The sequence below is a fragment of the Phocoena sinus genome, chromosome 1, assembly GCF_008692025.1.
Source record: "Phocoena sinus isolate mPhoSin1 chromosome 1, mPhoSin1.pri, whole genome shotgun sequence".
Lineage (NCBI taxonomy): Eukaryota > Metazoa > Chordata > Mammalia > Artiodactyla > Phocoenidae > Phocoena > Phocoena sinus.
The window spans coordinates 14,497,149-14,509,535 of record NC_045763.1 but is presented as its reverse complement, the minus strand read 5'-3'; the positions used below and the strand labels follow the sequence as shown (position 1 = coordinate 14,509,535).

The following is a 12,387-nucleotide window of genomic DNA, read 5'->3' as shown; positions in this document are numbered from 1 at the left end:
GAGTGTGTGTGGAGGAGAGATGTCCCTGGGTGCCCGCATCTTCAGCCCTCACTGCCCACTCCTCTGCTGCCCCTGGTGTTGCTGCGAGATGCCGTAGTGAGGCTGGCCTCAGGAGCCAGGCTGCAGCCAGTGCCACACCGGGCTCTCCCTTGTCCCTGCTCTGCTCAGCGGCTTTGGAATTGAGCCCCCTGCCCCCCTCAGGGCAGCGTGGCCAGTAGAGATGATTCAGCTTGGGACCTGTGTTCTGGGCCTTGGCCTCCCTTGAGGGGAGCCCCAGAGGCCCCATGCTGCTGGGCGAGGTGAGGGCAGCCTTGAACTTCTCCCCACCTGGGATTCCTGTTCCCCACACTGGGCCTGGGGCTGGACTCAGTTTTCCTATTTGTACAACGAGGGTGTTCAGTGAGATGATCCCACCTGGGTTAGACCCTTAGATTCTCTTGCTGCCCCTCCTTAGCTTCCTCTGTGTTCCTCATCCCTGCCAGGACCCCTATCCCAGCCCCACTGCCCACTGGGTTCTGAACTCTGCAGCCCACAGAAGATCTAGGCCTGGCCACCACCACTGGGGGCTGGTAAAGACCGAAGGGAACGGGGGATGGAGGGTGAGTGGCGAGTGTGTCCTCTGGGAGCCCTGGCCGGGGCCGTCGTGTCTCATGTGGGAAAGAGGAGGAATTTTCCTCTGTGTGTGCAAACAGTATCCGTTTTCTCTTGTTTCCAAAAGCTGGTGACGTAACCCACTCTTCAGCCATCCCTCCCCTCTGGCCTATTTTTAGCTGGCCCCGACAGCATCCTAAAAGGCTTCCAGACCTGCCTGCTCTGAGGCCATGTAGGGAGGCAGCCGTAGGGTGAAGAAAGAGAGAAACTCCTGGTCCGTCTGTCCCAGGATGGGGGTCGGGGGAGAAGGACCTGTCCCTCTGGGGAAGGAGGGGCATCTGGGTGGGGAGTGGGTTAGGGCTCTGATGGGTCCTGGGTCTACAGGAAGCCTGGCAGGGTCACAGGCACTCAATCTGGAGTCTCCAGCCTGGGTTTGAGTCCTGGCCCCACCTGTCCTCACCCTGACCTTGGGTACCTGACTCTTCCTTGCTTCACCTGTAACGTGGGGATCATTGTGGCACCTAGGCTAGAGGGTTGTTTTGAGGATTGAATTACATCACGTAGAATGGTGCCTGGTACAAAGTAAGCACTCAGTTAAGGTGGGCTGGTATTGTTGTGGTAACTCTATTATCATCCTGTCCTGCCTCCGGTTAATGCTGGGGGTACACTCAGAGCCCCCATGTGCCTTCTCCCCTTTGTCCTTTCCTGTTCAACTTCAGGCCACATATATACAAACGAGATGACGTATGTAACACCCCTGGAATAGAGCCTGGCACTTAATAAGCATTAAATAAGGGAGAGTTATATTTATTTTTTGTTTTAATGCAATGAAACAGACCTGGGTTTGAAGTCCAGCCCCACCCCCTAACTAGCTGTGTGTCTTTGGGCAAGGTATTTAACCTCTCTGAGCCTCAGTTTCCTCATCTGTAAGATAGGGATGATAACAGCTAGGTAGGAGATGTCTTTGTTGGTTAGGGTAGGTTGTAGGACACAATGACTCCGAGATTGCGATGGTTGGCACGATCAAATTTGTTTCTTGTGGTTGCAAAGGAGAGCCTGAAAGTGGTGCTGGCTGCAGCCTTGCCCCTGAGAGCAGCTTCAGTACCATGTCTTACAGGAATGGTAGGAGCAGTAGCATTTATACAATGCTTTACAGTTTGTGTGGGGGGCTGGCGGTCCCTCCTGCCGTCGTCTCCCAGTGGTGCTGTGCTCATGCCGGGGCCTGGCACCCGTCACCACCACCTGGTATCATGGGTCACCTGGCTGTCCCACACATCTAGCTCCCGAGACCGGGAGTTCCCGAGGGGCAGGCAAGGATAGAGTCGCTGCCGCACCTTCCTTGCCCAGCCCGGGGACGGGCCCAGGGTGGGTGCTGGCATCGTGTCTGAGGCTGGACTGGCCTGGGGAGGCCGCCCTCTGACCACCTGTCCCTCTTGTCTCTTGCAGATGGGAGGAGGAGCTCGCCAAGCGCATGAACCTACAGACCATGGTGGACACGCTGCAGGAGGTGAGAGGTCCCGACCAGGAGAGGCTCGCAGGAGAACCACGTGGCCAAGGGGCAAAGCCGGGGGCAGTTCCCAGCACAGCCTCTGTGCTCTGCTACCTCCTGCTGCCTCAGTCTCTCCTCAATGGAGCCGGAGGCCTCTCCCGCCTCCCCTCCTTGGGGCTGGGAAGGCACCAGCACAAGAGTTGCAGAAAAGCTTGGGCACGGGAATCCCGGTGCTGCCCCTGGCGTGCAGGAAGACTCGGGGCTGAGTGCCCTGCAGAGGGCGGGTGGCCACATCATCAGGTGGGCTCCCAGCCCTGGCAGGTGCTCAGCAGCGGGCATGAGGACATTCTTTTGCTCTTCTGGCTCGGTGGCTCTGTGTTCTGGGTGGGCCTGCTTCTCACTCGCCTGCTGTGTACGCTGGGCAACAAACTTTACCTTCTCGGCCTCTGTTTTCCTCTCAGCCAAATGGGCACAAGAATGGCAACCCCATGAGAAGACATGGAAAGCTCTTTAATTGCCTTCTGGTATCTAAAGTATTGATCCTCTAAATAAATAAATAATAACCAAAAAAAAAAAGAAAGAAAATAAACACTGACCTTCTAAGGAAGTTAGAGACAGATTAAAATAATGTCAATATGCAGAAGGAAAAGGATGAACGCCCCCCCACCCCGCTTTCTTTTATAAGAAAAGTACTTTTTGCTTTATACACATAACATGCTCATGGTCAAATACCTGGAAAATTCAGAAAAGCACAGAGAAGAAAATAAAACTCACCTCCAGTTCTCCCTGCTCCACTGTGGATAAATTGGTGTGTGACCGTCTGGTCTTTTCTGTGCAGCCACACACAAGCCCGAGGTGTGCGTGCTCGGTTAGGGTGGCACGTGTGACGTTGCCATTCTGGAGATCGGAGATGGTCAGATATATTGGCATTTTCACGTGAATTGACCTACTACTGGGATCCCTTTTACATCCACTTTTTCTCTTAACGTCTGCCATGGATTTTTCCATACAATAAATAATCCTTGGAGAAGTGTTTTAGGCTGAGCGATGCCCTGTGCTGAGCGAGGGCTGAGTGGGGACCCAGGCTGGGATGAGGTCCTTGGCACCCCTTCCTTCCCTGGCACAAAGGCACCCGGCTTGGTTGGATGTCAGGTGTCTGGGGCTCTGGACCCAGGTGTCCATCCCCTCCCCTCCAACAGGGAGACCAGCCCCCCTAAAACCTCCCCCATCTTCATCCCCCGTAGGCAGCGCAGGAAGCAGAAGCCATCCAGGAGGAGATGAATGAGAAGATTGAGCGTCTCAAGGCCGAGCTGGTGGTGTTTAAGGGGCTCATGAGTGACGTAAGTGCCACCGACCACCACCCCCAGGCATCATGACTTCCCCCCACAGCCATCATGCAAAATGCTTCATTCACTCCGAGGCTCCAGAGCTCGGCTTCTAGTTAGAATCCTGGCTGGCTGCGTTTGACCCGTGAGGATGACGGATGCATCGGAGACCAGGCCCCCCTCCCTGTCCCCTCCCCACTTCTGCTTCCCTTGGTCTGAGTAGAGATGCATTAATCCGCTGCTTTAACCCATCCTGCCCTCCCTGGGGCTCTTCTGATGGTCTGTGTGTGTTTGCTTCGTCTCCTGCCAGCTCACCACGGTGAGGGCGGGTGGTGGCCATGGGCCTCTGTGTCTGGGCGCAGTGGCGGCCAATGGCAGGTTGAAGGAGACCCCGGGTCTGATCTGCGCCGGCCTGAGAGGCTCCCCGGGCCAGCGGCCTTCAGCAGGGTTTGCTTTGTAAAGTCGGGACAGGCCAGTGTGCATATCCTTGGGACGATCGGAGCCCCTCTGAGTAACCGTGGGCAGGGGCAGCTGATGGCATCAAGGGCCTTCTTCCTACTGGGGACCTGGTTTCCTGCCACCTTCAAGCAGCGGGTAGTATGTAGAGAGAGTCTCCACAAAGGAGAAGGAGTCCAGTACAGGTGACTCAGCCTGGAACAGTTCTGGTCCCAAGAGGCGTGGAGCTGGGGTGGCTGGAAGAGGCCACGTGGCTTCCCCTCACCGGGGTCCAGTGGACCCCCCATCCTAGGCAGCCCCAACCATCAGCCGTGGGAGGAATCTCTGTGTGGGGTACAGGTGGAGCAGGCCCGGTGGGAAAGCAGGGGGGTCTTTCAGCAGTGGGACTTGTCTTTCTTTTTTCTCTGCTCTGACAAAATAAACACTGACGCTGTATCTGCTGAGAGGATGCCTTCCAGCCCTTAGGGTGACCAGCAAACACACTGTCCACTCGGCGCCGAAGCCCTAGGCTCCCACAGTCCCTCCGCCCCCTGCCCTGAACCCGAGCAGCTGGCCCGACCCTTCAAGTCCAGAAAAGGCTCAAGGACCCCCTCGGACTGCGGGGCCTCCCGCCCGACACCTGGGGGTCTCCCCACCCCTCTGTCCAGTCGGAGCCTGGGAGTGCCTCCCCACCCCCATGCTTGCTCCATCCCTCGCTCACGTAACCCCCTGCTGTCCTCCCTGCAGCCCATGACAGACCTGGACACAAAGATCCAAGAAAAGGCCATGAAGGTGGACATGGACATCTGCCGCCGAATCGATATCACGGCCAAGCTGTGCGATGTCGCACAGCAGCGGAACTCGGAAGACGTGTCCAAGATCTTCCAGGTGACTAGGGCTGCCCTGCTCACCAGCTGCCACTCCCAGCCGCCCACCGCCCTCCGCCCCTGCCTGGCCACCCAACCCCCGTTTTCCTCGCACCCTGCCCACGCCCCTTCCCCCCGAGGTAGCGTTTGCCCAACCCTCTGGCCTCCCCAGGAAAACGTAGAATCAGGGACGCATAGACTCATAGGCACGTCTGACTCCTCCATCATCAAGGCTGACCGCTTCATCCTATGGCTGAGGACGCCGCTCACCCGGGCGGGTGGTGGGCGTGACAGGCTCCAGGACGGACATGGCAGAGCTGGGAGTAGGACTCAGGTCTCTGGACCCTCCAGGGCTCAGTCCATCCGTCCACCCTGCGTCCACTGCCCTGCTTCCTGCCTCTTCCTCTGGGAGCCAGAGCTGGCTACAAATGCCATGGTCGGGGAGCCCTGGCCAGGCTATGGGAGCACTGGGTGAGCTGGCCTGAGCCCTGGTCCACGAGCCTCAGAATTCAGAAGAGGAGCTGTTGACTGTTGACTCTTTCAGTCCCACATTGAGACTCACTCCATACCGCCCCCCACCCCCACCCCGCCTCCAACCGGCAAGGGACTGGGTGTGTTCCAAGCGAAGGCGATGGGTTAGCACTGGCAAATGTCCTCCAGGGAGGGCTTGGGGGCTGGTCCAGCTGCCCAAAGGGCGTGCGTCATTCTCTGAAGGCTGCTGCTTGAGTTTTGGGTTGTGGTTTGGCTTTTGCTTGAGCCCAGGGCAGTATGGCGTGTTGTCGCTTTAAGTATGTGACTTTGGATGTAGTGGGGTGAGGTCTGGGCTTCCCTGGGGCCCATTGTCCACCTCGTGCCTTCTTGCTGCCCCTTTGCGGGGAAGCAAGGGACCATTTCAGCCTTCGTCTGGTTTGTCGTGTCTTGTCTGCTTGGAGTGGAGGGAGCTTGTTGAACCTGGGGCTGCCTGCCTGTCAACTCTGCATGTGAACAGGAGGGCTCTGGGAAGCGTGGAGCCATCTGCGCCTCTGTAAGGGGTTCTCCGTCTCTCTGGCTGCCTCTGACACATACCAGGCGACTCAGTGCCCCAGTCTGGCCTGCTCTTCACCCCAAATGATGGTGCTGCCTCTCTGGTGAAGGGGTGAGCTGAGCTAGCCCAACCACCAGGCCTCCCAGGGCAGGGAAGGGTCCAGGCCATCTGCCTCTCCATCCTGCATGTCTCCCCACCTCACGCTTCCTGCGAACGCTGCCTGCTTCTTAGAGGACCCGGCATCAAGCAGTGGCTGCACCAGCCATGCTCCATCCATCCTATGGGACGCCGGCTCCCTTCCCAGTCCACCCCGCCCTCCATCCCCGCAGAGCCTCCCAGTGACCTTGGTCTTTTCCTTTCCGGGTCAGGTGGTCCCCAAAAAGAAGGAGCGTAAGGTGGCTTCGGATGATGACATCTCTGAGCAGGACGGGGAGGTGAACCGGTTCTCGGATGACGAGGTCGGCTCCATGAACATCACAGACGAGATGAAACGCATGTTTAACCAGCTGTGAGTATCCCTGCTGCCTGGGGCCTCCTCTCCGTTTCCCCAGGTTGGGCAGGGCAGGGGTGGCAAACCGGTGACCTGGGCCGGAAGTAGCCGGCAGATGTTTTCTTTGGCCAGCACGGTGCTCTGACAGAATTCGGATTCGGAGTCTCACGTTTTCAGAAAGGGTCAAATTGGTAACGGTGGTCACATTTGTGGGCAGTTCTTTTTTTTTTTTTAACTGAGATAATAGGACCGACGTGTAACATTCTGTTAGTTTCATATATGCAACATCATGTTTTGGTACTTCTGTATGTTGTAAAATGCTCACCACAATAAGTCTAGTTAACATCCATCACCATACAGAATTACAATTTTTTTTTCCCTTGGGATGAGCTGCTGCCCGGGTTAGTGGCAGAGTTGGGCTGGGTGTGGTCAGTGGTGGGCTGGAGCTGGCTTGTACCAGCTTGTAAAAGCTGATTGTATGCATGTCTGCCCACTCCAGGTTTAGCGATGGCATGTTAGTAGCTTAACATTTGCCGCGATGGGAAATTGTCAGGGGCTACCAGTCTGGGCAGCCCTCTCCCACCCCTGTGGACAGCTGACTTACTAGAACCTGGCTGCGCACAGTCATCCGGGGCAGGGATGCATCGTAGCCTTGGCGTACGCAGTGCTATACTTGCAATCCTGATCCATCTTTGGCTCTAATCCGTAGAGTATCCCGGTGTGGGCTTGGGGAGGGTAGGGGTGCAGCTGTGGGCATTGGCTGACTCACCTAAGGGCCTTGAGTCAGAGAGCAGGCTGGGACTGGGTCTCTGACGTCCACCTTTCCCCCTGCCCCACTGGCCTGCTCTTGCCTGCTCTCTCCCCTGAGCCCTGGGAACTCAGCTTTTGCCCAGGACTGGAGTCCTCCCTCCCCACCCCTACCTCCCGCACCCCTTGCGTCTGAGTCTCAGGGCCCCAGCACACTTTCTGGCCTGATGTCCGTTCTCTGGAGTCCTGAGCTTCCAGCAGCGGGGCTGGCTGGATTCGAGTGCTTGCCTCTGATGAGCCATCACCGACCTTCCAGGCCCCTCCAGGAGGGCACCTCCTGTCAGCAGGCGCTCCTGCCATCATACTCATTTCCAAAGCCAGGGGCACAGGCCCCTCCTAACGCTTCCTGCAATGCTGGGGGCTGGCCTAGCACGGTAGAGTCCCGAGATCACTCTGCCCAGCCCCTTCATTGTACAGATGAGGCTCAGAGAGGGCTGGGCAAGTCGGGACAGAGCCGGGCCCTGACTCCCGGTCCAGCACTGTCTCCGTGCTCACAAGAGATTTCCTCTTCTGTTTCCTTGCCACACCGTCCCCACCCTGGTGACTTGTCAGGAAGACGGGAACCGGACCTGGGTGGGATGGGTTTGCCCAGCACTTACCTATGCTCGCTGTTCCCTTGAAACAACCTGGAGATGGGGCTGTGTTCGGGGCTTTGCTGTTTCGAGGGTGACAAGGAGAGTCCTAGACTCTCGGTTCATCTTCACCATCTCCCCCCACACCCAGTTCTCACAGTCTCATCTTTCGCTGATGAGAGGGGCTTTGGAAGAGAACCCTTGGTCGGGTGTAGGTTTTCTGAACGTTGCTGTGGGCATTTCTGAGTGTAGGGCAGGGTTGTATGCCCCAGAGACCCAGGCTGGGTTCACTTGGTTGAATTAAAGGGCTGCTTTGAAGAAAGTGTTGTCCCTGGTTTTCATAAAGTCACCAGGAATCCAGAGACTGCCCAGGAAGTGGCGTGAGCTAAAAAGCTGTGCTCCCAGGTGTATGGAAGAGCATTCTTTCCATTGCTGCTAAAATGGGCACCTGAGCGTTGACAGGTCTGAACTGGGTTCAGTATCCAATTAGGTTGATCTGGTTGTAAAGTTGCCTAGTTCAAAAAAAAAGGCCAACCTCTGATCACCCCTCCACCCTTGTAGTTCTAGCGAAGGCCACGCAGAAGGCACCAGGGCAGGGCCCTGGCCCCCTCCCGCTGACATCTCCACGGGCTGAGACCCAAGCTAGAGCCCCCACTGCCCCGGGCCAGCTCCTCTGAACTCCTTGAATAATGCACCCGTGTCAGGGCTGTTTTGTTTTGATCAAAATCAGTTGCTTGGGCTTCAGGCCCAGGAGAAGGGGAGAAATTTGCTACTTTCTCTGCACCAGCGGCCAGCCTTCCTGCTCAGCCCTGCCCTCCAGATCTGGGGGGAGGGGGGGCGCCTCTTCCCAGCCCTTTCTCTTGTGCAGGCAGCTTCCTATCCTTTCTAGTTCCCCATTACTCAGCTGGGGTTTCCTTCTTGTCCCAGCTGCTGGGAAGGAAGTGAGGTCAGCAGTCTAGTATGTGAGGTGGCCATGGGTCGACGACGACGCTTGACCCAGGGGCTCGCCCCGAGCTGTCTTGCTGTGGGGGGCGGGGTGTGGGCAGCGCCTCACCCTGCAGCCCTGCCCCAGCTCTGGTCCTTGGATGCAGGGAGCCACCTGCAGGCTCCCGCAGGAACTGCTTCTTGGTGGGGAACCTGGCTCCCAGGGGTGCTCTTGGGCTCTGCCCGGTGGCTCCAGCCTGGTCCATTGTCAGCAGGTTGGGAGCAGTGCCCTGTAGGATCCAGAAAGTAGTTGAAGGAGTGAGCGTAGGCAGTGGGGAGAGCCCTGGGATGGGAATCAGGACTTGGGACCCACATCTTCCTCTGCAGCTGATTCACCGGGTCAAGCAATTTAACTCCTGCAGGCCTCAGCCTTCCCATCTGGATAATGGGCATATTGGGCTGAATGATTTTTACAGTCCCCTCCAGTTGGGGTAACCAGTACACCTCCAGAACCCCTTCAGTCCCAGGCCCACCTGTATGGTCCATCACCCTACTTCCAGTTCTAGTGAATAGGGAAGGCCAGAAATCGCTCAGGCTTTGCATTCAAGTCTGATTTCCAGCATGTATTATTCTAGAAGTCCACCTAATCCCTCTGAGCCTCAATTTCCTTACCTGTAAAATGGGACTAACAGTCATGCTCACCTCAAAGGACTGTTGTGAGGATGGAACGAATTGCATTTTAATACATGCATGGTGGCCTGTCCCGTGCCCAGCACATAATAGGTGCTTGGTGATGTTTTGATGGGCAGGAAAAAGCCGTAGGAAACAGAAAGATCTGGCTTTCAGCCCTAGGTTCTTTTTTTTTTTTTTTTTTTAATTTTTATCAGAGTATAGTTGATTTACAATGTTGTGTTAGTTTCGGGTACACAGCAAAGTGAATCTGTTATACATATATCCACTCTTTTAGATTCTTTTCCCATGTAGGCCATTACGAAGTATTGAGTAGAGTTCCCTGTGCTATACAGTAGGTTCTTATTAATTATCTATTTTATATATAGTAGTGTGTATATGTCAGTCCCAATCTTCCAATTTATCTCTCCCTCCCTTACCCCCTGGTAACCATAGTTTGTTTTCTACATCTGTGACTCTATTTCTCTTTTGTAGATAAGTCCATTTGTACCCTTTTTTTAGATTCCACATATAAGCGATATCACAGGATATTTCTCTTTCTCTGACTTACTTCACTTGGTATGGCAATCTCTAGGTCCATCCATGTTGCTACAAATGGCATTATTTTGTTCTTTTTTATCAGCCCTAGTTTCTGGTACAGCCTAGCTTAGTGTGGCTTTGGACAAGTGAATTATTCTTTCTGAGCTGCAGTTTCCTCATCTGTAAAATGGGAATAATAATAATACCCACCTTTCCAAGTTGCAGAAAAGGTTATATGAATCACCTCAGGCATAGCAGGGGCTCCAGGAATGAGTTATTAAATGAAAGGAAAACAGTCAACAAAATTGGACTTGGGAGGAAAATATCTTTAGTCTCCATTAATGAAAGCCTGGCATCTTTAGGAATGTACATTTTAAATTGTATAAATAATATGTAAATACACTCTGCATTTGAAAAGAGTTAAACTCCAAGGAGAAGGCATGCGTCCCCTTTGGCCACCGCCCCTGCCTTTTTGGATGGCCACCTGGCAGGAGCCCAATCATCAGGGCAGTGTCCCTTGCTCTCCCCTGTCCAGGCCCCTGGAGCCTGGCTCTGTTCACTCATGCCCTCCTGTGTCCCCCCCCAACAGGCGGGAGACCTTTGATTTCGACGATGACTGTGACAGCCTGACGTGGGAGGAGAACGAAGACACACTTCTGCTCTGGGAGGACTTCACTAACTGCAATCCGAGCATTGACCTGCAGGGCGAGGTGAGCCGGGCATGGCTTCTTAGAGGCTGGGAGGTAGGCATTGGGAGCACTTCCTTTCCACGATCCCTCATCCCCCACTCTTACCCTGCAGCCCTTACCACCCAGCTGAGTTGTCCCCTCTTTTCTGTTTCCCCAGCAAGAGGAAAACCTGGGCAACTTGATCCATGAGACTGAATCCTTCTTCAAGACGAGAGACAAGGAGTACCAGGAGACCATAGGCCAGATCGAGGTGAGGCGTTAGCTTGTTCACATCACCCGGTTGTGACCCCCGAGACTCACGGTGATTAGGTGCCCGTGTGGACAGGGGCTGGGAGAGCGACGCAGATGCAGGATCGGAAGTCAGGACATGTGCTGATTCCCTGCCTAGTGTTGGGCAAGTCACACCCCTCTTAGGGCCTCAGTTTCCTAATCTGTGAAATGGGGGTGGTGATCCATGTTGGCCCCAGAGAGGTTTTTTTTTTAGGTTATTGACTGAGATGATGATCTCAAAATAATGAGAACTGACATTTGAGTGACATCAAGCGACACTGGGCACTCAGCCCTTTAAAAATACACCCTCCCTGGTATCTGCATACCTTATGTATGTACCTAGAGGGACCTGGGTGCCTCCACGCTATGCAGTAGGTACTGTGTGCCCCATTTTACAGAGGAGGAGTTGAGGTTAAAAGAGACCAAGTGACTTGCCCAAGGCCCCCCAGCCAGGAAGCAGCCTGTAAGCCCAGTTCTCCCAGCTCTGGAGCCTGTGTGCTGGGCGACATCTGTCAGTGAGAGTCACTGCTGTTGTCACGCTGGAGAAAGAGAAGGCCAGCTCCTTTCCTGGGGGATGTATCACTTGGTAGAGGAGAAGGGTCAGAAACACGAGAGACTTCAGGACTTTTCTAATCCAGTCCACAGAAAGGACTGCAGGGATGCTGGACAGGGTGGAGTTGCTAGGGCTGCCCCAGTGGTTGCCAAGCAACCATTCACCTTCCACCAGAAGTGGTTCTAGGGGCCCTGCGCCAGTATGTAGAGAGCAGAGAGCAGAGGGAGGGCCCTGAGGGCGTGGTGTCCTGGGGTGGCCCCGATGCTGCCACCACCACTGAGGACGGGAGGTTGCTGAGTGGTCTGCTATGAGGGAGGATGACTTGGCCTCCCCTTTATGCCATGTTGGTTCCTCTCAGCTGGAGCTGGCCACGGCCAAGAGCGACATGAACCGACACTTGCATGAGTACATGGAGATGTGCAGCATGAAGCGGGGCCTGGACGTGCAGATGGAGACCTGCCGCCGGCTCATCAAAGGCTCTGCAGACAGGTACCCGGCCTTGTCCTCCCTGGCAGTGCAGTGGTGGCATCCTTGGGGTGGGTGGCGGGATTTGTGGGGCTGCAACTTACAGCCTGGTGGTTTCACCTGCCCAGGCCGTTGGTCCATCCGTCCATCCACCTGTCCGTGCATCCGATGACTGTTAGCCTCCTACTATGTGTTAATGCCTCACACATCTAATCTCACGTGACCACTCACAACAACCCTGCCCCCATTGATTCAAAAGCTACTGTTGAAGGCTGGCTCTGTGCAAAGCCATGGGGATACAGTGATGAGCAGAACATTCGCAGCCCTGGCCCTCCTGGAGCCCACGCCCCACTTCCTGCTGAGCTGGGGGGTGGAGGTGGTGGCCGGGGCTCACATGTGTCCTTAGGAAGCCATTTTCCTTCCTTTCCCGTCTTCCAACCCGAGGCCATGTGGGTCTGTCCCCGGGAGACTGACATGCATCGGGCCTCTTTTATTTGCTGGGGGACACCAGAACCAAGACAGAGCCCCTGCCCTCAAGGAACACGCAGCCTTTCGGGGAAGACAGACGTGCTAATAATAAAATGAGATAATACACATAAAATGCTTGGCATCAAGCACAGATATATTAATTATAATTGTTCTCTTATCATGACGATATTCTTGCAGGCCGTTGTTTGG

The 12,387-nt window shown here is 55.2% G+C and overlaps 1 protein-coding gene across 1 annotated transcript in view; it reads left to right on the top strand.

Annotated features, from left to right (window-relative positions):
* IFFO2 (intermediate filament family orphan 2) overlaps nucleotides 1-12,387 on the top strand; it is a 49,243-nt gene that overhangs the window by 31,853 nt on the left and 5,003 nt on the right. The window contains 7 exon segments of the mRNA XM_032624552.1: nucleotides 2,038-2,098; nucleotides 3,325-3,420; nucleotides 4,588-4,728; nucleotides 6,099-6,238; nucleotides 10,322-10,442; nucleotides 10,579-10,671; nucleotides 11,603-11,733. Of these exon segments, the coding sequence (XP_032480443.1) occupies nucleotides 2,038-2,098; nucleotides 3,325-3,420; nucleotides 4,588-4,728; nucleotides 6,099-6,238; nucleotides 10,322-10,442; nucleotides 10,579-10,671; nucleotides 11,603-11,733 (783 nt within the window).